The 26,443-nt window shown below is 41.8% G+C and overlaps 1 protein-coding gene across 1 annotated transcript in view; it reads right to left on the minus strand.

Moving 5' to 3' along the window:
- Positions 1-26,013, minus strand: part of arhgef3 (Rho guanine nucleotide exchange factor (GEF) 3) — a 248,945-nt gene extending 222,932 nt beyond the window's left edge. Inside the window, exon 1 of the mRNA XM_073072231.1 lies at positions 25,414-26,013. Coding sequence (XP_072928332.1) covers positions 25,414-25,448 — 35 coding nt within the window. The 5' untranslated portion in view covers positions 25,449-26,013. The remainder of the gene's footprint in view (positions 1-25,413) is intronic.
- Between the last annotated feature and the right edge of the window lie 430 nt (positions 26,014-26,443).

Raw genomic sequence — 26,443 nt, forward strand, 5'->3', positions numbered from 1 at the left:
TTCAGCAAGTTAGGACCTATGAACAATTTGAAGGTATTGACAATAATCTTGAATGTTACAATGAAAATGAAGATTTGGAGGACGTAATCATCGAAAGCATTGTATGAAGGGAGTTCATTATCTGTACTAGGCATCTGCGCTGATTTTGTTCATTTACAGTCAAAAGAACATGGCAGCGTACACTGGATGAATTCCTTTGTCGAGAACTATTAGGAACTAATATACAGTTTTATAGTACTGTACCAGTATTTGTTCTGCATTTCATTTAAATGCATAATTTGTTACTCAGTTAAAAGGTACTTCATCTATTTTTAAATATCTTTTTAACTATTTCCATAAAACTTCCGTTAATTCGGCAAAATGTACAGGTCCTGATGTGTCACTATTAAACGAATTGAAATCCACTGTATTTGGATTCAGAAATCCAAATTAAGTTTTCAAATAATCTTGGCTATATTTCAAAGAACCCTGTCCTCTTTTGCTGAAAATCATCAAAATCATCGCTTGTTATCTCAATCAAGTGTCACATATGTCAAATGTACCGGTCCAGAAATCACTCAACACTTTTATAGATTTGCATGGCGTTCTTTTCTAAATGGGCCTTTATGGTTTTAATTACTTCTAACTGCTATGACCCCCAACAGAGACCAACATTATTGAAAGTTGCTTTCATTTTATAATTTCCAGTACAGTTAAATGCAAACCACAGTTATAAAACTAAAAATTATATCAACAAAATGTCCCATTACTGTAAAGCAAGGATTTCTGTAAGTGCCTCTATTTATTGTAAAGACGTCACTGTAATCTCAAGATTGTCAGCAGATCTATCAGCATTTGTATCAGACCATTAACCATGATACCATATTTATGAAGTACAGGTAAACGAATGTCGCTGAATCACGAAAGATATCACAACGCACCTTATTTCATTTTACCAGATTCAAGGTTGAAGAATACTCAATTATAGTGGATCCCACTGGTATGTGAACTATCCTCAAATCCTTATATCCAGATCTATCAGGTGAGCAACATTTGAGCAGGTCAGAGGGATACAATATAGTTGGGCAGGGGTGGGGCAGCCAGAAGATTCTGAAGTTACAGTAAATTATTCTTCTCTACCACCTCTGAGCAGAGTGGAAATAATAGAATCGTAAAGGATTTATAATGCAGAAAAGAATAATTTGGCCCATCATGTCTCTTCCTGTCCAAAAAAAGACCTAATTCTGCCTTCCAGTACAATGGTAACTCTGCTTGTCACAGTGCTTCAAGTACTTGACCAACACAAGGACAGCTTCCGAGAGTTTCTCTCACTCAGTGAGTTTAAGATCTTCTGGATGAGGAGATTGTTCCATATCTCTTATTTAGTTCTACCAATACCTTAAATCTATGCCATTCTACCTCACCCAATCTTTAGTCCGTTATAGAATGATAGCCCCCTTTACTCTAGAAAGGCTCTTCATTTTTTTAAATAAATCAATCGAATAATAGAACAGGGGTATATAAAAAAGGACCTAGTTCAGGGTTCCCAACCTTTTGTTTTATGCCATGGACCAACACCATTAAGCAAGGGGTCCATGGACCCCAGTTGGGAACCTCTGTTGTAATAGAACCTTCCCTTAGGAAATCCATGCAATGTATCTTGTGATAATCATGACAGTCATTGGAAAATTTTGGATTTAAGCTCACTTTAACTCGTCCATTCATAAAGTTTGTAAGTCCTTGCCATTTCAGCATCTAATTGTAGGACCTTTCTAAGATTTCAGATCATTCACATTCACCACTCCTTAGTCAAACCTCCATGTTAATCCGTGCTCATGACGAATGCACGGGAATCAGTCCCAAAATCTAATGCCTCAGCAGATGTTGAAAATCTGAAATTAAAATAGAAAATGCTGAGAATACTCAGCAACGTGAGTGACAACCATACAGAAAATACAAACAGCTTTGCTCACTTATTATTGAGAAGGACTGAATTAACTTGGGTAACAAACAAGTTTTAAGTTTCAGAGAAAGGTTTGTAATGAACACTATTAATTATTGAGCGAAAACCAAGAGACTGAATGACTCAAGTAGCTCTGGTGCTGGCTGAGAGAGGGCAGTGATGCCTTGTTGAGCATTGATTATCTACCTGGATAAGAAGCAAATAGAAGGATCCAAAGGAACAAAAGTTCAGACTATTATCTAAATAGGGAGAAAATTCAAATTTAGGAGTCCTTGTGCAAGACTCCCAGAAGGTTAATTTTCAAGTTGAGCCTGTGGTAAAGAAGGTAAATGCAATGTTAGCATTCATTTCAAGGGGCATAGAATATAAAAACAGGAAGATAATGCTTTATAAGACACTAGTCAGGCCTCGTTTGGAGTATTGTCAACAGTTCTGGACCCATATCTCAGAAAGGATGTGTTGTCATTGGAGAGAGTCAAGAGGAGGTCCACGAATATGATTCCGGGAATGAAGGGATGTTTGGCAGCTTTGGGCCTGTACTCACTGGAATTTAGAAGGATGTGGAGAGATCTCATTGAAACCCAACGACTGTTGACAGGACTAGATAAGGTGGATGTGGAGAGGATGTTTCCTATGGTGGGGGTGTCCAGAACTAGAGGGCACAGCCTCAAAATTGATAGGCGACCCTTTAGAACAAAGATGAGGAGGAACTTTCTTTAGCCAGAGAGTAGTGAATCTGTGGAATGCTCCACCACATGCAGCCGTTGAGGCCAAGCCCATGGATATATTTATGGTGGAAATTGATAGTTTCCTGATCGGTCAGGGCATCAAAGGATACGTCGAGAAGGCAGGTTGAGTGGGATCCGGGATCAGCCATGATGGCAAGGTGGAGAATGGCCTAATTCTGCTCCTTCGTCTTGTAGTCCTATGGATACTGGGAGAGGAGAGCATCAGGAGGAAAAGCGCAGAGGGAGGGAGGGAGGAAAAGAAACAAATAAATCTGGAAAGAGAGGTAGATAGTGGAGAAGAAAAGCACTGTATATACCAGACATCTGAAGAACTCAGTGTAAGGCAGCATCAGTGGAAAAAGAATTGAGTTAACATTTCAGGTTCATAACATTTTGTCAGAACTCACTAGTCCTGAAACATTAGTAAAGATAGAAATATCACCGGAAATACTCAGTAGGTCAGGCAGAATCTGTTGAAGGAAATGGAGCTAAACTTTCAGGTCAAAGACCTCGGAAAGAGGAAAGACAACAAGTTAGTTTTAAGTTGCAGAGAAGATGGAAAGGGGTGTATTTGTCCTCAAAATGTTAATTATTCATCTCTCCACAGATACTGCCTGGTCTACTCAATAGTAGCCCTACACAAACGTGGGAAGAAGGGAAAAAAATACTGGATATGGGGTCACTTTAGATTTAAAACAAACTACTAAATCAAAATAAATCCCAGCTTTTGTTTTTAATTACAATCAGTACAGGAATCAGTGGCTGGGAATGCCCAACAGTGCCTTTGGCTACCCAAGTAAACGTGGAAGTTATTAATTAAAAATGGCCATAGCAACTGTGCTCTAATATGAGTTTCCAAATCAACCATCAGTTAATGATTCAAAGAAAATACTCTGTTGGATTATATCCAAGTCTTATAGAATCTAAAAAAAAAGTGCACTTTTTTGAAAGCATCGATCGTAAGGGAATACAAGCTTACATTCCCTGGGCAGGAACTGGTCAGCTATCTCTCTTAATGATTACCAGACTATTACTTTAATGCAGCACTCATGAATATGAAGTAGATGTTTATCATTCACATCATTTTCACTAGGAAATTAAAATTTGTTTAATTGGTCATGAAAAGGGAAAACAATAGCTAGTGTTCATTAAAACTAAAAAATGTAGAATACTGGAAAGCATACAATATTTCAACAGTATTTTCAAGTGAGGGCTATCTCTCAAGCTGAATTGATTGTACCCTAGCTAATAGGACTACACACCTGAAGTATCAACCATTCTTTCAAATTCTGATCAATTTGCCATACATTATGATTTTACTTGGTGTACCATCATTATTTTTTATTTTATCTGTCCTGATGCAACAGAGTATGCAGTCACCAATTTACAATCTCATCATCATCAATTCTGAGATTCATTAGAGCCCCCACACAGCACAAAGCCTGAACTTCAAAACATGGGAAATGTGTAGTTACTCAAAATGATGTAGGATGGCTTGCTGCACTAACCCAGCAGCCAGCACACCCCCAACTTTCGCAGGATAATGCAGACTACAAATCTTAAAGAAAGTAATAATGTAAAATTCATTTCTGGGCATTCAAACTTGGACTTAGCCTTGTAACAAGCAACAGCACTGAGAGCTAGATATAAATTAATCTTAATACTCCTCGCTCCTTAGGCAGTCCCATGGAATTGTTTCCACTTAGGCTCTGTGAATTTCAAAGCCACTGCAGGACCTGCAGACTTTGTCACAGATAAGATAGGAAGTGACTACTGGTGTCAGATAGTTTGAAAAGTGCTGTATCCAGGTGTGTGTGTGTGTGTGTGTGTGTGTGTGTGTGTGTGTGTGTGTGTGTGTGTGTGTGTGTGTGTGTGTGTGTGTGTGTGTGTGTGTGTGTGTGTGTGTGTGTGTGTGTGTGTGTGTGTGTGTGTGTGTGTGTGTGTGTGTGTGTGTGTGTGTGTGTGTGTGTGTGTGTTGAGAGGGAATGGTAGGTGCATGAATACAGTGACTGGGGGTGTGGTGATAGAAACAGTTACTGAAATAATATTTGAAAGGCATTTTGAGAGTCGCACAAACAGGCAGCAAAGTGAGATATGGACCATATAAAGACAGAAGGGATGAGTTTAGATTGGCAAGATGATCAGCTCAGACATGAGGGATGAAGGGGCTATTCCTCTGTACTTTGATTGTGATAATAAAAAGTCAGCTGAAATAATTCAGAGAATGGGTGATGTGAATGATGCCTCAGGTCAGAAGCTTCAAAAGGTGAAATCAATAGATTGGTTGGTTTCCTTCTTGCTAGATCCCTTGAGATGTAGGGTGTGGTGGTCTGTCCCACTGCTGAATCCTTCATCCTATTAGTGAGGCTGAAGATGCATTGTTAAGCTCCAACAAGGCAAAGCTAGTACTAATCAGTTACACAGCTGATTCGCCTCATGATACACCTAGTTTGTACATTATATAAAGTTACTAAGTGCTTCATACTATATAATGGCCATCAGCCGTTACAGATGTAGACAGGAACCGTGAGCCAACTAAAATCCAATAAGCAGCCATTACGCTGTGTACAGGAAACTGTTGTAGCTGCAATTTACAAGCTGAAAAGTTCAGTGTCCAGGGACCAGCAGCACAGAAACTTGCCAGCACCTGACACACAGCAATCTTATTTGTCCTAATATAACACAGGTCACCATTTCTCCACTGAATCCCCTAGCATATGTGATGTGAATTAATTTACATCTGCAATTCAAAACCCACACTGAGGCCACGATTTCAATGTCATCATATTGAAACCAGATCGAAACAGACTGCGCCAGGAGGGAGGAAGATCACTGTACTCATCATGGTGGCATCATTACAGGTGGGTGCAGGACATTTCAGAAAAACATTACAAACGACTGCTTTGTTCAATTTTCTTTGCATAAATTTGTCCGATGCAAAACATGAATCACCCTCAATTTTCATATTTATCAAAGGCTTTAAATATGTTATTCACATATTAAAATAAGAAATGCCATGGTCCACATTAGTCAAACGATAAACATCTCTGAGAAAACAACCCACACACATTCTTCAAACAAAAAAAAAATTAAAGCATGGCTATTTGGCCTTTTACAAAGAGACAAGATTTATTCATTAGTTAGTTTAAATCATACAAGATGAATTCGATTTAATCCTTAAAGCATAGAAGACAAATGTCTGGAGTCCCATGTAGACATATTAAGGAGAGATATTCCAGATGGCTATTTTTGAGTCAGAAGGTTATGGTTTCAACCACAAAACTGAATCATAGGTGACATTCTTTTCAAGGACAAAATATATCTTAACTGGATTTTTAACATGGTTAATCAGATCAATAGCACGGTGAGTTACCTGCAGGTCAAGATTATTTAATACAATGCATTTATGCAGCAACTATGACAACTACCAAGATATCCCAAAACACCGATCACTGAAGAAAGTTTGTAAAGCAGACATGTGAAAGTTATGTGGAGAAGGGCAACAGGTTCCTCCTGCAAAGCACAAAGACCCACAGAGCAGCTGCACTGGTCACACCAACCTCTTTCTGATATGGGTTGCGAAATAAAGGCGATTCGGATTGTGGTTTAACTCCCCCTATCCCTTAAGGGAGAGGCATGGGAACGGTTATGCCAAAGTAACAGAGTAGACAGGTCCTTATTTAACAAATCAGCATTCATTATCCTCTGATTAATCAGTCTAGATTATTTATTCATGTTTGTGGAAAGGGCCAGAAAGTAATATTGCCCTTTTACATCGTCTCTTTGTAACTGACCACTGTTCCAGCTGTTTTATACCACTAACCATTAAGTACTCACCACACTTCTGAGAGCCAAGTTCATGATTAACAAATAGTGTTTTAAAGTTTCTGACTTTATCCCAACATTCTCAGCTGTGATCTTAATAGTAAAGTTAATCAATACCTGAAAAGATAAACCTATTGTTTTCTTTGATCATAATTTAAATCTTCCTCAATGAATCAATAAAAATACTCTCAGCGGCCATTTTAATGCCTGGTAATGCAAATATCTGATCAGCCAATGGTGTGGCAGCAACTCAATGCATAAAGCATGTAGATATGGTCAAGAGGTTCACTTGTTGTTCAGACCAAACTTTAGAATGAGGAAGAAATGTGATCCAAGTGACTTTGACCGTGGAATAATTGTTGGTACCAGATGGGGTGGTTTGAGTATCTCAAAAACTACTGATCTCCTGGGAAATTCATGCACAACAGTCTCTAGAGTTTACAGGAGAATGGTGCAATTGAAAAAACATCCAGTGAGTGGTAGCTCTATGGGCGAAAAAGACTTGTTAATGAGAGAGGTCAGAGGAGATTGACCAGACTAGTTCAAGCTGACAGGAGCTGACTCAGATAACCACACGTTACAACAGCGGTACGCAGAAGAGCATCTCTAAACACACATGTTGAACCTTAAAGTGGATGGGCTACAGCAGTAGACCAAGAATGTACACTCAGTGGCCACCTTAGGTTTAGGAGGTACCTATAAAGTGGCCACAGAGAATATTTCAGAAAGACATTGTTTTGAACATTGATATTTATTTATGGATATTCACTGTGACCAATTGATTCAAGCAGAAGAGATACAACATGCAAGCTTTTTTCTCCCTGTTATTATGAATATATTACATACACTTTCATTTCCCATTCTTCCCATTTCCAACCCCTTCCGCTCCTATCCCTATCACAATACATAGAAATTTCCCAAATCCTGACAGTTCACACAGCCCATTTTTTTTCACCTGGTTAAGATCCATACGCAGAGAAGCCTTGATATGTATATTGTTGACCCACAGTGCTTTTTTCTTTATATTATGGCTATGTTTTCTCTCCATGTCCAGCCATTCCGTCATTCATCCTTGACGTCATTAATGTCCTCTGCCAATCCAATCCCTCTGTACGGTCATGGGGCCTTCAACAGACTCAACCAGTTCCTTCCACCACCATCGTCCTTCACCTAGCTGATCTAGATTATTCATTGACTCATTCTTCAACTCTGTTCACCCTCTCTAGATCAAAACAGAGCACCTATGGAGACTCACTGGACGCTGCTTTGTTTTGATTATGTAGATATCCTTTAAACATAGAAAACCTGCAGCACAATACAGGCCTTTCGGCCCACAAAGTTGTGCCGGACATGTCCCTATCTTACAAGTTGCTAGGCTTCGCGAAAGCCCTCTATTTTTCTAAGCTCCATGTACCCATCTAAAAGTCTCTTAAAAGACCCTATCGTATCCGCCTCCACCACTGTTGCCGGCAGCCCATTCCACGCAATCACCACTCTCTGAGTAAAAAAAAACAACTTACCCCTGACATCTCTGTACCTACTCGCAAGCACTTAAACCTGTGTCCTCTTGTGGCAACCATTTCAGCCCTGGGAAAAAGCCTCTGATTATCCACACAATCAATGCCTCTCATTATCTTGTACACCTCTATCAGGTCACCTCTCATTCTCCGTCACTCCAAGCAGAAAAGGCTGAGTTCACTCAACCTATTCTCATAAGGCATGCTCCCCAATCCAGGCAATCCAGAGGACCTTTTAAATCTCCTCTGCACCCTTTCTATGGCTTCCACATCCTTCCTGTAGTGAGGCGACCAGAAATGAGCACAGTACTCCAAGTGGGATCTGACCAGGGTCCTATATAGCTGCAACATTACCTCTCGGCTCCTAAATTCAATTCCACGATACATGAAGGCCAATACACCATATGCCTTCTTAACCACAGAGTCAACCTGTGCAGCTGCTTTGAGAGTCCTATGGACTCGGACCCCAAGATCCCTCTGATCCTCCACACTGCCAAGAGTCTTACCATTAATACTATATTCTGCCATCATATTTGACCTACCAAAATGAACCACTTCACACTTATCTGGGTTGAACTCTATCTGCCACTTCTCAGCCCAGTTTTGCATCCTATCAATGTCCCACTGAAACCTCTGACAGCCCTCCACAATATCCACAACACCCCCAACCTTTGTGTCATCAGCAAACTTACTAACCCATCCCTCCACTTCCTCATCCAGGCCATTTATAAAAATCACAAAGAGTAGGGGTCCCAGAACAGATCCCTGAGGCACACCACTGGTGACTGACCTTCATGCAGAATATAACCCGTCTATAACCACTCTTTGCCTTCTGTGGAAAAGCCAGTTCTGGATCTACAAAGCAATGTCCCCTTGGATCCAATGCCTCCTTACTTTCTCAATAAGCCTTGCATGGAGTACCTTATCAAATGTTTTGCTGAAATCCATATACACTACATCTACTGCTCTTCCTTCATCAATATGTTTAGTCACATCCTCAAAAATTTCAATCAGGCTCATAAGGCACAATCTACCCTTGACAAAGCCATGCTGACTACTCTTAATCATATTATACCTCTCCAAATATTCATAAATCCTGCCTTTCAAGATCTTCTCCATCAACTTACCAACCACTGAGGTAAGACTCACTAGTCTATAATTACCTGGGCTATCTCTACTCCCTTTCTTGAAAAAAGAAACAACATCTGCAACCCTCCAATCCTCTGGAACCTCTCCCGTCCCCATTGATGATGCAAAGGTCATCACCAGAGGCTCAGTAATCTCCTCCCTCACCTCCCACAGTAGCCTGGGGTACATCTCATCTGGTCCCGGCGACTTATCCAACTTGATGCTTTCCAAAAGCTCCAACACATCCTCTTTCTTAATATCTACGTGCTCAAGCATTTTAGTCTGCTGCAATTTATCACTACAATCACCAAGATTCTTTTCCGTAGTGAATACTGAAGTATTCATTAAGTACTTCTGCTATCTCCTCCGGTTCCATACACACTTTCCCCACTGTCACACTTGATAGGTCCTATTCTTTCACGTCTTATCCTCTTGCTCTTCACATACTTGTAGAAAGCCTTGGGATTTTCCTTAATCCTGCCCACCAAGGCCTTCTCATGGCCCCTTCCGGCTCTGCTAATTTCCTTCTTAAGCTCCTTCCTATTAACCTTATAATCTTCTAGATCTCTAACATTACCTAGCTCTCTGAACCTTTTGTAAGCTTTTCTTCTTGACTAGATTTATGACAGCCTTTGTACACCACCGTTCCTGTACCCTACCATAACTTCTCTGTCTCATTGGAACATACCTACACATAACTCTTCACAAATATCCCCTGAATACTTGCCACATTTCTTCCGTACTTTTCCCTGAAAACATCTGTTTCCAATTTAAGCTTCCAATTTCTTGCCTGATAGCCTCATAATTCCACATACTCCAATTAAACGCTTTTCTATCTTGTCTATTCCTATCTTTCTGCAATGCTTTTGTAAAGGAGACAGAATTGTGATCAATATCTCCAAAATGCTCTCCCACTGAGAGATCTGACACCTGTCCATGTTCATTTCCCAATACTAATTCAAGTACAGCCTCTCCTCTTGTAGGCTTATCTACATATTGTGTCAAGAAACCTTCCTGAACACACCTAACAAACTCCACCCCCTCTGAACCCCTCACTCTAGGGAGATGCCAATTGATATTTGGGAAATTAAAATCTCCCATCATGACAGCTCTATTATTATTATTATTGCACCTTTCCAGGATCTGTTTCCTTATCTGCTCCTCAATATCCCTGTTACTATTGGGCGGCCTATAAAAAAACACCCTGTAAAGTTATTGATCTCTTCCTGTTCCTAACCTCCACCCACAGAGACTCCATAGACAATCCATGGCGTCCACCTTTTCTGCAGCCACGACACTATCTCTGATCAACAGTGCCACGCCCCCACCTCTTTTGCCTCCCTCCCTGTCCTTCTGAAACATCTAAAACCCGGCACTTGAAGTAGCCATTCCTTCAAGTCTCTGTAATGGCCACCAAATCATAGCTCCAAGTACTGATCCACGCTCTAAGCTCATCCGCTTTGTTCACAATACTCCTTGCGTTAAAATAGACACATCTCAAACCTTCGGTCTGAGCGCATCCCTTCTCTATCACCTGCCTACCCTCCCTCTCACACTGTCTACAAGCTTTCTCTATTTGTGAGCTAACCTCCTCTTCCCCAGTCTCTTCAGTTCGGTTCCCACCCCCCCAACAATTCTAGTTTAAACTCTCCCCAGTAGCTTCAGCAAACCTCCCGCCAAGTTATTGGTCCCCCTGGGATTCAAGGGATTCTTTAAGTTCCATTCAAACCCTCATCCTCAACTCTTTTTTCACACATTGATAATTGCTTTTGTTCTGCCTCCTGTGCTTATGCTGATCTCAAAACTGTTCTCACTCAAGCTGCCAGTTTCTACTCTGCTCTCACTTTCAAGTGATTCATAACAGACATTAACCTTCCTTTTCTTAATGTCTCTATTTCAGTTTCAGGGTCCGGGTTGGTAATCAAAGCTGACAGGTTTCTACAGCTATATCCACTGACTCCACTTCCTGAATGGTTGTCTATTCCAATAATCCAATCTCTCCATCTGTTGTACATGTTCTGATTCATTCCACACAATACCTTAGAAATTTCCTCTTTCTTTAACCATGCCAATTTCTCTACCATATTTCTCTCTTGACTATTTTCCTATACCTTCCTGTACAGTTCTGGTCACCAAATTATAGGAAAGATGTCAACAAAATAGACAGAATACAGAGGAGATGTACTAGAACGTTACCTGGGTTTCAGCACCTAAGTTACAGGGAAAGGTTGAACAAGTTAGGTCTTTATTCTTTGGAGCGTAGAAGGTTGAGAGGGGACTTGATAGAGGTATTTAAAATTATGAGGGGGATAGATAGAGTTGACGTGGATAGGGTCTTTCCATTGAGGGTAGGGGAGTTTCAAACAAGAGGACTTGAGTTGAGAGTTAGGGGGCAAAAGTTTAAGGGTAACATGAGGGAGAATTTCTTTATTCAGAGAGTGGTAGCTGTGTGGAACGAGCTTCCAGTAGAAGCAGTAGAGGCAGGTTTGATTTTGTCATTTAAAAAAAAAATTGGGTAGGTATATGGACAGGAAAGGAATGGAGGATTATGGGCTGAATGCAGGTGGGACTAGGTGAGAGTAAGCCTTCGGCACGGACTAGAAGGGCCGAGATGTCCTTTTTCCGTGCTGTAATTGTTATATGGTTATACCTGTGCACTCAGTCAGTCTGTCCACCCAGAACTACGTGGTTCTCCTTGTCCTCACCTCCCAGCCTACCACATACAACAGATCGTCCCTCATAATATTCGCCATCTCCAACAAGATTTCACCACCACAGTTTCTCCCCTCACCTTTGAGCATTCCAAAGGCATCATTCTGCAATTCCCTGGTTTTCATGCCCATCTCGACCAAACACCACCCCTCCCCCCCACTTCTCTGGCACTTGCCCATTCAATCATTGAAGTTGTAGCTCCCACCACTGAGTTATACATCATTGAAACAAGCCATTTGCCAAGCACATTCACACCAGCAGCCAGCATTCCTTTATATCTCTTCCTTTTCCACATCAGAACTCAAGGAGCCTTCCATGTGAAACAGCAAGTGAGTTCCACAATTCTCCCATTTAATGTATCGCGTTCCGTGCTCACCAGGTCTTCCTTTACATTGGAGATATCAAGAACAGATCTGGCAACCACCTTGCAGTTCATCTTTCAGAACACAAGGGCAAACTTAAGCTTTCATGTGCCTACCACTCGAATTCTCCACCCCACTCCCCTTCTGGCCCCTGATTTTAACCTCCTACAATGCTTCAAGCTTGAGAAACAGCACTACATCTCTCAATTTGACCCATAAAGTCTGGGACATGATGATGAGTTTAACAATTTCAAGTAAATTGCCTTCTCCACTTCCCGGGCCCCAACTTCTTCCTCATTGATGTGACTACCACTTCTCAAATTTAATTTGTTATATTTCAATTATTTTTCTATATTATTTTATTGGAACCCCTGGTTTTAAATCATCACCTTGTTAGATTTGATCTGCACTCTATTACAGATGTTCTTTCTGTTTTCTCTCCCTGCCTCTCTCAACAACTCAAAAACACACTTGTGGAGGCATTAGTAATGATCTTTCATGAATCTATAGATTTTGGAACGAATCCAGGGGACTCAAAATTGTAAATGTCACTCCACTCTTTAAGGGAGGGAGGCAATATAGAGGAAATTATAAGCCAATTAGCCTGTCTTCAGTAGATAAAAGACATTGGAGTCCATTATTAAGGATGAGGTCTTGCGCTATTTGGAGGCATGTTAATGGAGGCATTTTATAAAATAAGTCAACGTCAGGGTTTCCTGAAGTGGAAATCTTGTCTGACAAATCTGTTAGAATTCTTTGAGGAAATAACAGGCAGGTTAGACAAAGAAGAGTCAGTTGATGTTGTGTACATGGATTTTCAGAAGACCTTTAACAAAGTGCCCAGCTAAGGCTCCTAAAAAAGATATCAGCCCATGGTATTACAGGAACAATACTAGCCTGGTTAGAAAATTGAGTGACTGGCAGGATGCAAAGTATGGGAAAAACAGGGGCTTTCTCTGGTTGTCTGCCAGTGACTAGTGGTGATCTGTGTTGGGGCCACTTCTTTTCATGTTGTACGTCAAGTTTGTGGTCAAGTTTGCACATGATACAAGGATAGGTAGAGGAGCAGGTAGTGTTGAGGAAGCAGGGAGTCTGCAGAAGGACCAAGACCTGTGCTGGTGTTGGAGATGATCCAGAGAAGGTTCATGAGAATGACTCTGGGAATTTATGGATTAATATGCAAAGAGCATTTGATGGCTCTGGGCCTGTACATGCTGGAGTTTAGAAGCATGAGGGAGCACCTCATTTAAACCCGTAGAATATTGAAAGGCCTAGAGAGAGTGGACATGCAGAGGATATTTCCAAAAGTGGGGGAATCTAGGACCAGAGAACATCACCTCAGATTACAAGGATGCCCCTTTAGAATAGAGATAAGGAGGACTGTTTTGCCAGAGGATGGTGAATCAGTGGAATTCTTTGCTACAAATGGCTGTGGAGGCCAAGTCAATGGATTTATTTAAAGCATAGGTTGATAGGTTCTTGGTTAGTAAGAGTGTCAAAGGTTACGGGGAGAAGGCAGGAGAATGGGGTTGACGTATAATAAATCAGCTATGATAGACTGTCAGAGCAGACTCAATGGGCTGAATGGCCCGATTCTGCTCTGCTTTAAGACCTTACTTCTCATAGCTGAATGTCTAGACCCAGGAATTACAAACTCAAAGTAATGATATGACCACCCAAATAAGAAATGTCTTCACCCAGGAATCTTGATTTATCAACCCAGAAGGAGACTGGGGACTGAGTTATTGAGGTTGTGCAAGATAGACCACAGGAGACTTTCAGATATAAGGAACCAAGGTAGATGGAGTTAGTGCAGGGGTTTTGTGGCAAAAGATCATCCACAACTTAACCGAATGTCACAGCAGGCTGAATAACTACCTTCTGCTTTTTATGTTCTGAAACCATTGTTGGCTTGGCTTAAAAAGGCTGTGCAGAGAGCACCTTTATTGTTATATAAATAAATCCATTTGCATTTTCTGTCAGCATCCTTACAACCAATAGAATGACAGCAGAGCATTGGTTCAGCACCTTGAGCAAAAATTGCTACTGGCAAGACCAAGTTTAGCAGCTTCAAAAAACTTTTAATGATCTTTAATCAAATCACATTTAAGTTCAACAAAAAAGGTTAGTTGATGATACTGTGACTAATCTGCCGAAACAGTAATACAAGTTTGATCATTTGAGAATGCCGATTCAATCAATATAGAACCAAAATATGATCAGAAATTTAAAACTTTCTCTAAGAGTGCCTTCTCGTTGCTATTTCAGCAATCCTCCTCCTTTCTAACAACAGCTGCACCTTTTTAACGTGCCAATGTGGTAAACACAATTAGGCTGAAACACAGATGTGATGTCATTCCACTGAGAGTTTACAAATGCAATTTAACTCATTAAGCAAGCCGATCATTAAATTCAAAGTCTCTTCCATTAATTTTCTCTCCTTAATCGTTTTTCTCTGAAATCTGTCTCCTCCCGGTTTATGGATTTTGTTCTGACAGGAGCTAATGCACACCCCCAGCTTATCCAAGCAGCAAATTCTTCCCAGGCACACGTTAGGATAAACAATTCATTAGTACATTGAAACACGCAGGTTGCGTACTGAATCCTGCAGGCAAAGCCATGAAATCTGGAGAGAGGGGAATAAGACTGAAGCATTCACATCACACACCTGTGAGATCTCCAGTCACTCTAATGCCAATAATTAGCCTCGCTCTATCTTGAGAGTTGCAGATCTCTTGAAAGCAGTCCTTTTATCCTTAATTACTCCAGTTCTCCCTCTCCACCCAACAAAGAAAATAGCTTTTATCTTTTCTTGCGATTTCTCCTGGTTCAGGATCAGAATATATATATATATTGAATAGTTAAATAAGGTGGATGGCAGTGGGGAAGAAGCCATTCCTGAATCGTTGAGTGTGGTGCCTTTAAATAATGTTATAGACTTGTAAACTCTCCCTGTTGCAATGAGGTCAAATATGTTCCTCTTTCCTTAGATGCTGCCTGGCTAGTTTAGCATTTTCATTATTTACTGATTTATTTCAGACTTTCAGCATCCATGGTATTGCTTTAATGAAGTTATATTTGCAGAGATTTTCTGCTGTATGCTATTCCTGTTTTTCAGGAAGCAGAGAAAATTATCTTCCACCCAACCAGCTCTGATGAAATGGCAGATTGAGAAAAAGCTGTCACCTCAGGGACTAACCATCATTAGATGATGCTCACTCACAATGGCATCATTACAGGAGGCAGAGTGGGAGGAGGTATAGTCGAGGAAGCTGCGGGTTTATAGGGAGTGCCGGGGACAAGTCTGTCCCCTGAAATGGAGACACAGAAAGATCAAGAAAAGGAAACGTGACAAAGACGGTCCAAGCGCATTTCAGAGCCGGCTGAAAGTTGGCGGCAAACTGGCGAGCTCTACACAAGTGCAAGAGGTAGTACTGATGCATTTGTCAATGCAACAGTGAGAGCTATAGGCTTAGACCAAGGATTGTCCCATGTGGCCAATGAATGACAGTTATAGCTAAGGGCCAGGCAAGTGCCCATAGCTACCCTTTGATCTGTAGGAAGTAGAAATTCAATGAAGGACTTCTCATATTCTGCTGAGATAGCTTACAACTGATTGGTGCAAATATTTACACCTTTGTTGCTCTTCCCCATTACACTCACCTCCAGCAAGTTTTCTTCTCCTTGTGTTCGTACCTCCCACACCTGGTTCTATTTTCCCACCATCCTTTTTCCATCTGGTTCCACCCTGCAACTACCATCTACTTCCCCACACTGCTCCTTTTCCAACCTTTCCCCCACCCCCACTATTTATACTGCTATGTATCAGCAATACTTCTTGTTCCCTCTCTGTCAGATGCAGACTCTCAAGCCGAAATGTCAACTTAAATGTGTTTTGCTTCCACGGATGCTAATTGATCCACTGCGTTCTCCCAGTTTTGTGTTATTTTTACCACCCCACTTGTTCCCATGTCTGTTACCTTCGCCCTTCTCAACTCTGGGATTAATCACACACTTCCCACCCACGGACAAGCAAAACAACTATAAACTTCACTCCACTGTACATAAACTGTTTGAAACAGTGAGGGAACTTCATTGGTTACATTTGACAACACTTATTCAGACCCACAGAAGGAAAAAAAAAGCTGCTACACTTTTTGTTTTGATACAGGTATATTAATCAGAACTTACCTAATTTATGGAGAATGGAATCAGAACCAAATCTTCCATCTCTAAAACCAGACTGCATTTTTTAAAAAAAAATCAAGATATAAACATTAAATTCTACCTGTGAGTCTTCCACAGTATCCGTGTTAGAATTATCCATTCCATTTTGACCAAAATATTAATATAAATCTTCAAGCAGGTTGTAGTTGAAATTGAATATATTCAAGAAGCTTTTAACACGGAATTTCCATTTATCTTCACATTTGGAAGCAATAAATTTATTTCATCACAACTTTTTTTTTAAAAAAAAGTAGTTTTGAGTGTTTATACATGTTTCACCAGAAGCCTTAATGCCAAGATTATCTTTATGTTGCAAGAGTTTAAGGCTTTCTGAGACTGTCGGTAATCAGAGTCTAAATAAGCAAAAGCAAACTTCATAAGTTCAGACAAAATCTGTAACTTATTATTTTCCCTCTGAGCACTGAACATCTGACTTAGAGTGTGTCATAATAATTAAGATCACGAACTCCAATGTACGACTGCTGTGCACACGTCTTCTCCCAGGAAAGAGCAGACAAACACAGGATAGGAAATTAACTCAACTACGACTACTCTGTACAGAGAAAGGCAGCTGGAATCAAGCACAAGGACAATAAATCCCTCTCCACATCCTTTACAAGCTCGGGACCATGACCAAACAAAACTGGCTCAAACCTTAAGTGGCTACAGTGTCAGGCAGCTGATACAAATTGAATGAGAATGAGGCAATTTTGGGATCAATAGACATTAATCGTGACAAGACTGCGGCCCACTCGATTGCAGCGGCCCCTCCAGGTCCAACAAATGTGGCAACTGCTTGTCTTCGAAGTTTTTCTTGTGATCACACGGCCCTGTATGACATGAGGTCTGTTTCATCGGGAAGTCCGACGGCGGGGAAGCTGCATAGACCAGCGTCCTCGTGCTGCAGCATCACCTGTTGGCGCCGCCCAGAGGGGGAGGTGCCAGAGGTGGTGTGGGGGGAAGAACAGAGGCACAGTGGGTGTGCTGGAATCCATGCTGGGTTGGGGACCGACTCTCCTGTCGGTGCTATTCTCCAGCGTTCACTCCCTGGAAGACAGACTGGACTGCCTCCGTCTGTGGCTGACCCAGTGCAAGATGAGGAACTGCTGCGTGCTTGTTCTTACAGAAATGTGCTCCAAGACACCATCAATCTTCAGGCCATGCCATCCAGGGACTTATGCCAATATCGTTTGTGACTGTCTGTGCTATCGTAACCAAATGTGCTGTATGTGACTGTGTGTACTCTTGTTTTGCACCTTGACCCCAGAAGAACAGTTTCCTTTGCTGTATATATCTGTATGGTTGAATGACAAATGAAACTTAAACTCAAAGTTAAACATGCTGTATTTCTGATTGAATAACTTGTCCTGTGAGTGTAAAAAAAATGCAAGCCATTGACATACAACCTCGTCATGGTTCGGAGGCCTGCGTGCCACAGTGACCCAGAGAGCTCTGTTGGCTGGAGTCGGGGCTTTCTGATTTGGCTCTTGGTAGGGTCACCCATGCCGAACAGGTCGAAGGGTAGAGGTCAGACAAAGAGTGGTCCACCAGTCCTCCAGATTCAGGGGTTCAGCTCAGGGCTAACAACCCTGACCGGTCAAACAAAAACTGTTACAGAAACAGCAGTGAAGAATCCTCCTACGTCTGTGTGTGACGGTATCCTTGTTGTCTCCATCTGGGACTGACATGGCTGACAATAGTGAAAACTGAGGGGAAGTTACTGGCATGATGAAGGAAGCCCTGAACAATGTCTACACCAAGACCAAAATTGGCCAAGGACACACAGAGATGCCAGTGGCATAACAGGCAGTAAGGATTGACTACAACTGGCTTCTCAACTATACAGCTACAAAGGAGACAAAAGGTAACAGAGTGCAGGTACTTATCAGGCAACCTTCCTTATGTAGAATTACACTTTTCATTTCAAATATAGAATTCAACTACAAGGAATTCTAGCTTCTCCCCCAACCCATCCCTCTCCAAAATATAACTGCAGAAGTGGGAGGCCTAATTCATAGCCGCTCCTGATTAGAGGCACATAGATATGTCTGGAGCCAGGTATGCAAAGTCCACCCAGATAGAAGATGGTGAGAAGTGCTTCGACGATAACATTACGGACTGCAGAAATGTTAAGACAGACCTGCAGGGAGAGGCCAAATTTATCTTTAATCAGGATCTAGCAGGCAGGGGAGACCTGATTAGAGGAATTGAAATATTGGGTATGATGGGCATGAATTTGGGAGGCCACAACATGTTCAAAGGAAGATGACAAATTGAACATTCATTGGCAAGGCAAAGAACTCAAGGTTTTATTTTAAAGCCGGGCAACATGAACAGACTTGAAATAAAGGAGGGCCATATACAAGGAGAAACAGGTTATCAGTTAATATGGAAGAGTTAGGAGGGAAAGCAGCTGGTCAGCAGTTTAGGTTTGAAGAAGCCCAGGTGGATCTATTGGACAGGGTGACATGGTAGCATAGTGGTTAGCACAGTACAGGCGACCTGGAGTCAGGTCCCACGACTGCCTGTAAGGGGTTTGTATGTTCTCCCCGTGACTGCGTGGGTTTCCTCCAGGTGCTCTGGTTTCCTCCCACAGTCCAGAGACATACCAGCTGGTAGGGTAATTGGTCATTGTAAACTGTCCCGTGATTAAGCTGGGATGAAATCTGGGGGTTGCTGGGTGGCACAGCTCGAAGGCCTGTTCCGCGCTACTTTTCAATAAATATATAAATAAAAGGTCGATTCAGAAAGGCGCAAGTGGAAATAGGAGAGCCCCTGGGGCTGGGGGAGAAGAAGTTTGCTCCACATTTTAGGAACAGCTTTTTGCCCTCTGCCAGATTTCTGAATGGACCACAGAACCACGATCACTGCCTCACTTTTAAAAAAATTTCTCATTGTAACGTATCAGCTTTTAAATGCATTGCTGCCACAAAACAAGAAATTTCATGAGCTATGTCAATGATAATAAACCTAATTCTAATGTGACAATTTTAATGGAAAAGGTCCTCAGAACAAATCGCCGGAGCATTATCAGATATTTCTGAGCAGAGCCGGTGGAAATTGGTTTATAATGATGATCTGCAAAAGCAGGCATGCTTCCAAGATTCCATTCTATCCTTCAACCATTCTTCTATGTTCTTCCTGCTGATAGCATTCCTATTTACAACATCCATTTCTGTAGCTCCTTACCATTTGTTCTATATTCCACTGGAGTCTGTCCTTTACTAAACACATAGCTACAGATTATTATCTAAAGCGGTTCTTCGTGCTGCTCAGTCCCGACAATCCTTTCACTTCACCTAGAACTCTCTCTCCTTCCTTGACTACATAGCAGAACTAATTTTCCGGCTTATCAAGGAGGAAATCTGAATGCCGGATACTGAGAAATTATTTTCCTTCATGCAACCTACATAAAAGCAAATTATTCATCTATTTGATGATGACATTTTACAGATTAAACACAAGGCAATTTTCCTCACACCTTCTTACAACGTAGCATGCCATTTGGCTTACCAAGCCAAAGTTAGTTCTCATAGCAATCCCATCAAGCCACTTATTTTTCCATGTTCTATTTTTTTTGGGATGCCAATTAATTATTTACTGAGTCTCTTGCCACTCATCTACATAATTAACTGTAGGAAGTTGCCCCTTAACTTAGTATTCAGTATGTTTTTTTTCACGATGCAAAATGAAATCCAGAGCAGCCAAGTAATGGAGGAACAGAGAAGACTACACATAGAGACAGCAGCAGAGATCAGAGTCAAACATAGATGGTTGAAACTGAGGCAATGACACGACTCGACTTCTCCCCTTCCTTCCCAGTTCTGAAAAAGAGTCTCGGCCTGAAACATCGACTGTTTACTCTTTTCCATAGACGCTGCCTGACCTGCTGAGTTCCTCCAGCATCTTGTGTGTGTTGCTTTGGATCTCCAGCATCTGCAGATTTTCTCGGGTCAATGACACGACCTACTGTGCCACGCAACCCAAACAAGTTCATTGCAATTAAAACAATACAGTTCTAACAGTCACAGTACAGATCTATTCCAGTAATCAAAACTGATGAAACCTTCAAAAATATTCCAAAAATATAAAGTTGGCAGCTTCTGCAAGGATTTCCCTGCCAACACAAGGGAATGAAATTTTATGCCTAGCTATTGTACTATTGCAAGTTCTTGGCCAAGATCAACATATCAACTTTGCCTCAAACCAGACATAATAACCAGTACATCTCTTTTATTTATTTACTGAGATACAACGCAGAATAGGCCCTTATTGCCCTTGAGCTATGCCGCCCAGCAATCTCCCAATTTAACCCTGGCCTAATCACGGGACAATTTACAATGACCAATGAACCTCCCAATCAGTACATCTTTGGACTGTGGGAGGAAACTGAAGCACCCAGAGGAAACTCAGGCGGTCACGTGGAAAACGTACAAACTCCTTACGGGCAGTGGCGGGAATTGAAGCTGTGGTGCTGCTACTGTAAAGTGTCGTGCTAACCAATATGCTACCGTGCTGCCACTGAGCCATTGAGACTTTGCTACAGTTGGGAGTTCCCACCTATTTCTAAAGGGCAACAATTATACCAGTGCCCTAGAAGAGCACTGTGAGCTGCCTTGCCAACTATCATCCAGTAGCACGTTTGTCTACGGTGATGAAATGCTTTGAGAGGTTGGTCATAGCTATAATCAACTCCTGCCTGTGCAAGGACCTGAACCCACTACAATTGGCCTATCACCACAATAGGTCTACAGATGACACGATCACATTGTCTCTCCATGCAACCCTGAATCACCTAGACAATACAATGTCAGGATGCTGTTTATTGACTGCAACTCAGCGTTTAACACAATCATTCCTAGCTTTCTGATCGAAAAGCTCCAGAACCTGGATCTCTGCACCTTGATCCTTGACTTCCTAACTGGAAGACCACAATCTGTACAGATTGGAAATAACATCTCCACCTTGCTGACAACCAACACTGGTGCACCTCAGGGAGTGTGCTTAGCCCACTGTTCTACTCTCTCTACACCCATGACTACGTGGCTAGGCACAGGTCAAATACCATCTATAGATTTGCTGATGATACAACCAATGTTGGCAGAATCTCAGATGGTGACAAGAGGGTGTACAGGAGCGAGACATACCAGCTAGTTGAGTTGTGTCACAGCAACAACCTTGCACTCAATATCAGTAAAACCAAAGACCTGACTGTGGATTTCAGAAAGGGCAAGACGAGGGAACACACACCAGTCCTCATGGGGAGGGGGGTCAGAAGTAGAGAGAAAGAGCAATTTCAAGTTTCCAGGCGTTAGTATCTCCAAGGACCTAACCTGGCCCCAACATAACAATGCAGTTATAAAGAAGGCAAGACTGTGACCATATTTCATTGTGGGTTTAAGGAGATAGGTATGTTACCTAAAACACTCGCAAATTTCTATAGGTGTAACATGGAGAGCATTCTGACTGGCTGCATCATCGTCTGGTATGGGGTGGGGGGGAATGGTGGTGGCTACCGCACAGAGTCAAAGTAAGCTGCGGAGTTGTAAATTAGTCAGCTCCATCCTGGGTACCCAACTCCCTATTATCCAAGACATCTTCAAGGAGCAGCACCATCAAAAACATCCATCATTAAGGACCCCCATCACCCAGAACATGCCCTCTTCTCGTTGTTACCATCAGGAAGGAGGTTCAAAAGCTAAAGGAACACATTCAATGATTCAGAAACAGCTTCTTCCCCTCTGCCATCCAATTTCTAAATGGATATTGAATCCTTCAATACTACCTCACAGCTTTTTTTTATTTCTGTTTTTGCACTACTTATTTAATTTGACATATATATATATATATACACACACACACATATATATACACACACACACACACACATATATATACACACACACATATATACACACACATATATATATATACATACATATATACACACACACACACACATATATATATACATACATAAACACACACACACACACACACTGTAATTCATAGCTTTGTCCCTACATTAGCATGTATTGCATTGTACTGCTGCTGCAAAGTTAACAAATTTCATGACATATGCCGGTGATAATAAACCCGATTCTGATCAGATTATATAAAAAAAGTTACAATCTAATATCAGGTAGAAATTATTACTTTCAATCCATTCACTATTTTGAAAAAAGTAAGGTAATGCGTTCCGGTGATTTGTACTGACTAAAGATCAATATTCAGAAAGATCAACCCTCTCTATAGACATGGTACCTGCCTTAATTGTTTGCAGTATGTCCTAATTTTAGACTGGGGTTCCAACATTTGTAGCATTTTGCAATTGGTGCTTGACATTACTCTTCAACTTCCTTTACATCCAAACCAATTTTTTAAAATATTCTTTCAACCAGGCATTAGCAATCTAATAAACAATTAAAATTTACATTCAATACTACATTTGTCCATTTAGTAAGATCAACTGACTAAACACAGGCTCATTTTAGAAATGCCTTGGACTTTTTAAATGGAAGATTCTTAGTAGAAACTTGTAATTTGTTCTGTTAATCATCTTTTCTGAGAAGTGCAATTTTGCACCACGAGCAGATGAGGAACAAGAAATTGGTCTTTATATAGTGTCATTTATGGCTACAGGCCATCACAAAGCATGTTATAGCCATATGAAGAACAGTCTATGTTGTAGGGAGCAGCACCATGTTTATGTAATATAGTTATAATTACTCACTATGAGGTAGGCTCTAGTTCTTCTTTAAAATGGTGCTACTTAAATATTTTACATCCTTCAAGCTCACACCATTCTCAGCTGAGAGAGCTACCAGCCATGCTCCTTCTAACTTGACAATATCTATTCTTACGATGTTGACTATTATAGATTCTATACCAGTGAAAACATGTGCTCCACTAGCTGCTGCATCTGGTCACCATTGTGTTGCCACCTCAAGTGTGCTGTCGTCACTTCTGGGAATGTGACTTTTAGTCACAGTACTGTCCACAAAATCAGCATCAAAATCAAATTTAATATCACCGGCCTATGTCCAGGGAAGTTGTTAACTTTATGGCAGCAGTACGATGACATATATGATAAATAAATAGAGGGAAAAAAACCACATTATAGTAAATATATGGCTATTGAATGGTTAAATTAAAATAAGTAGTGCAAAAAAAACCAAACAAAAACGTAGTGAGGTTGTGTTCATGGGCTCAATGTCCATCTAAAACTCGGATGGCTGAGGGAAAGAAGCTGATCCTGAAGCGCCGAGTGCGTGCCTTCAGGCTTCTGTACAGGCTAAGGCACAGAATCGAAGTAAGCTACAGAGTTGTAAAATTAGTCAGCTCCATCATGGGTACCAGCCTCCTTAGTATCCAAGACATCTTCAAGAAGCGGCACCTCAAGATGGTCCATCATTAAGGACGCCCACCACCCAGGACATGCCCTCTTCTCATTGTTACCATCAGGAAGGAGGTACAGAAGCCTGAAGACACACACTCAGCAAGTTAGAAACAGCTTATTCCCCCACTGACATCCAATTTCTAAATGGACATTGAACCCATTTACACTACCTCACTACTTTAATGTTAAATTTCTGTTTTTGCACTACTTATCTTAATTTTACTCTTTTCCTTATATGCTGCCGGGTCTGCAGAGTTGCTCCAGCATTTTGTACGTGTTGCTTGGATTTCCAGCAACAGGCCAACACGGAGATTTAATTATATTCTAGGTACGCCATTCATGGAGTACCAGACTCCAATCCAAGTATTTTACTCATCACAGCAGAAAATAAACTCTCTGGGAGGACTGGGGAAAATATTTCAAGAGTAGTTTCACAGTTACATTGGGGAAAAAAAAATTAACCTTCCCAACCAATTCGTGGGAATCCCCAACCCATGACCACTGAGAATAGAGAAGGGACATAGAAGGCGGTACTGAACAGAGGCTCTTCCACTCGGGGCCAAGTGAAAATAGGAGATTAGACTCCACCATGTTACTGTCCCCTCAGATCCGACCCCCACCCCGGGCAGTGAATGAAGATCCTGTACAGGTCGTACCAAAACTTCACAACCCAGCGCCAAGTGGAAGCAAATCAATGTTTACTCTTGACAGAATGCACAGAAGAAAGGAAGCCATACTAGCTAAAGCTTTGTTCTCGGTTTGTAGTCGCTGTTCCATCACAGTATTGCGACCTTGGGCAAAGTGTCACACCGAGTGCGGGTGAGATCTTAAGACGCCCTTCTATCTCATTACGATTAATACAAGTTAATTTTAGACGGATCAGAATCAGGCTTATTATCACCGGCATGTGTCGTGAAATTTAACTTTCAAATATTGGTCTTCCTCAATAAGCAGTATTCACTTCCTCTTGCTCTCCAGATATCTTTGACAAACATTACTTTTGGCATCTCCCAGTTAAAGTGTCACCGATTCTACCCTTTCTGTGACCTTTCCATTTCGACTCTTGTCAGGTGAGGAAGAGTCGTCGCGCCAAACCGCGGGCGTCCTTGATGCTTAACACAAGACGCGGTCCCTTTAACGGAGAGGTAGGGTAGCCATGTGTTTCGGTATGGCTCAAAGTATATGAAATATAAACGAAAATCAACACTGCAGGGTCCGTAGAAACAAACTCGAGTAAACTATTTCCGATATTGAATTTTCCGGTTTAAAACGCTGCAGTTACTGGGAACATAAATCTGTTCCTGATAGAATCGGCCAAAGGACTAAATTTCAGCTAATAACGACTATTACTTAAACCCCAGCCAGTGTCCGCATGATGCCTTTCCCCGGTCCGGGCGGGTCATATGATACAGGCGGAGCGCAGCTGATCACTGGGTAGAGAACAGGGTCGGAGGGGCCCTCCCGTCGCCACCCAAAGTCCCACAGACTCGCTGCGGGATGACTGCACTCCGCCCTGTCAGGTAGAGTCGCCGAGCTGCCCTTTAATACATGACAGTAAGATGGAGAGAACTACCTGGCGGTGGCATGCCTCGAGTTTACAGTTTGCATGTGGTGGGTCGTAGAGAGGCTCCGTCAGCGACTCGGATAATCCCCAGGGGCTTCAGCAACACCGACTCCTCTCTCGCCGAGCCGCGGCCGCACTCCGCTACCACGCACAAACTTCCGACGAGACCGCGGCGCCGTGTTTTCGCCAACTTTCCCGAAGCCGCGGCTCGGTATTGGTCCGACGGCCCGGGCCCGCCCACTGCCGCTCTTCATTCACAAGTTGATCCCACGAAGGTCCGGGAATCTACCGCAAACACAGGCGAGTTCCTCGCTAAACCGACAGTACTGATAAATGGCACTCGTGATAGAAAGTAAACCACGTCGGGCAGTAAAGTAATTCATCCAGAAAGATGCACCGAAAGGTGGAGAGTTGAATATTATTCAAGTTATTTGCATAAAATTATCTGTCACCTTCAGTGCGGCGCGGTTTGATTTGCAGGGCGATTAGCCAATCGCCTTTTTCCTGGTCGAGACTGGCGTTGTCACTTTAATATCATTACCGCTACTCATGCTAATAATTACCTTTTAAATCACCCAGGACTGCCTGGAAGATTCTGTACTGCGGGATTATCCGCAATAATCCGTACTGATAATAAATACAGACAGTCGCGAGCCTTGAAATGCGGGAATTTCTGAATCTATGGCTGGGTTAAAATCGGTGATCTTGCAAACTTAATAAAGCACTGTAAAGTGGGACTGGGATGGCGAGTTAACGTGACAAGCATCTGAAAACATAGGTTCACTCTCTTTGACTGAACAAAAATGTTCCGCTTTTCGAGAAGGGCCGCAGCGTCGTAGCACTGAATGCGGAGCAGATCGTCAGGAGTGGAGTATGTGGAATGTAAACCATATTGATTCATATCAGAGCCAATAAATGGAGTGTAATTAGGGCCTCAGTGTGGTGGGTGTTGGCCTGAGACAGGATGCTGACACTAGTTCGCCTACCCTGCCAGTAAAGTTACTCACTCATGCACTGCTTTCAGCAGATTCCCCAGAGC

The sequence above is a fragment of the Hemitrygon akajei genome, chromosome 19, assembly GCF_048418815.1.
Source record: "Hemitrygon akajei chromosome 19, sHemAka1.3, whole genome shotgun sequence".
Classification (NCBI taxonomy): domain Eukaryota; kingdom Metazoa; phylum Chordata; class Chondrichthyes; order Myliobatiformes; family Dasyatidae; genus Hemitrygon; species Hemitrygon akajei.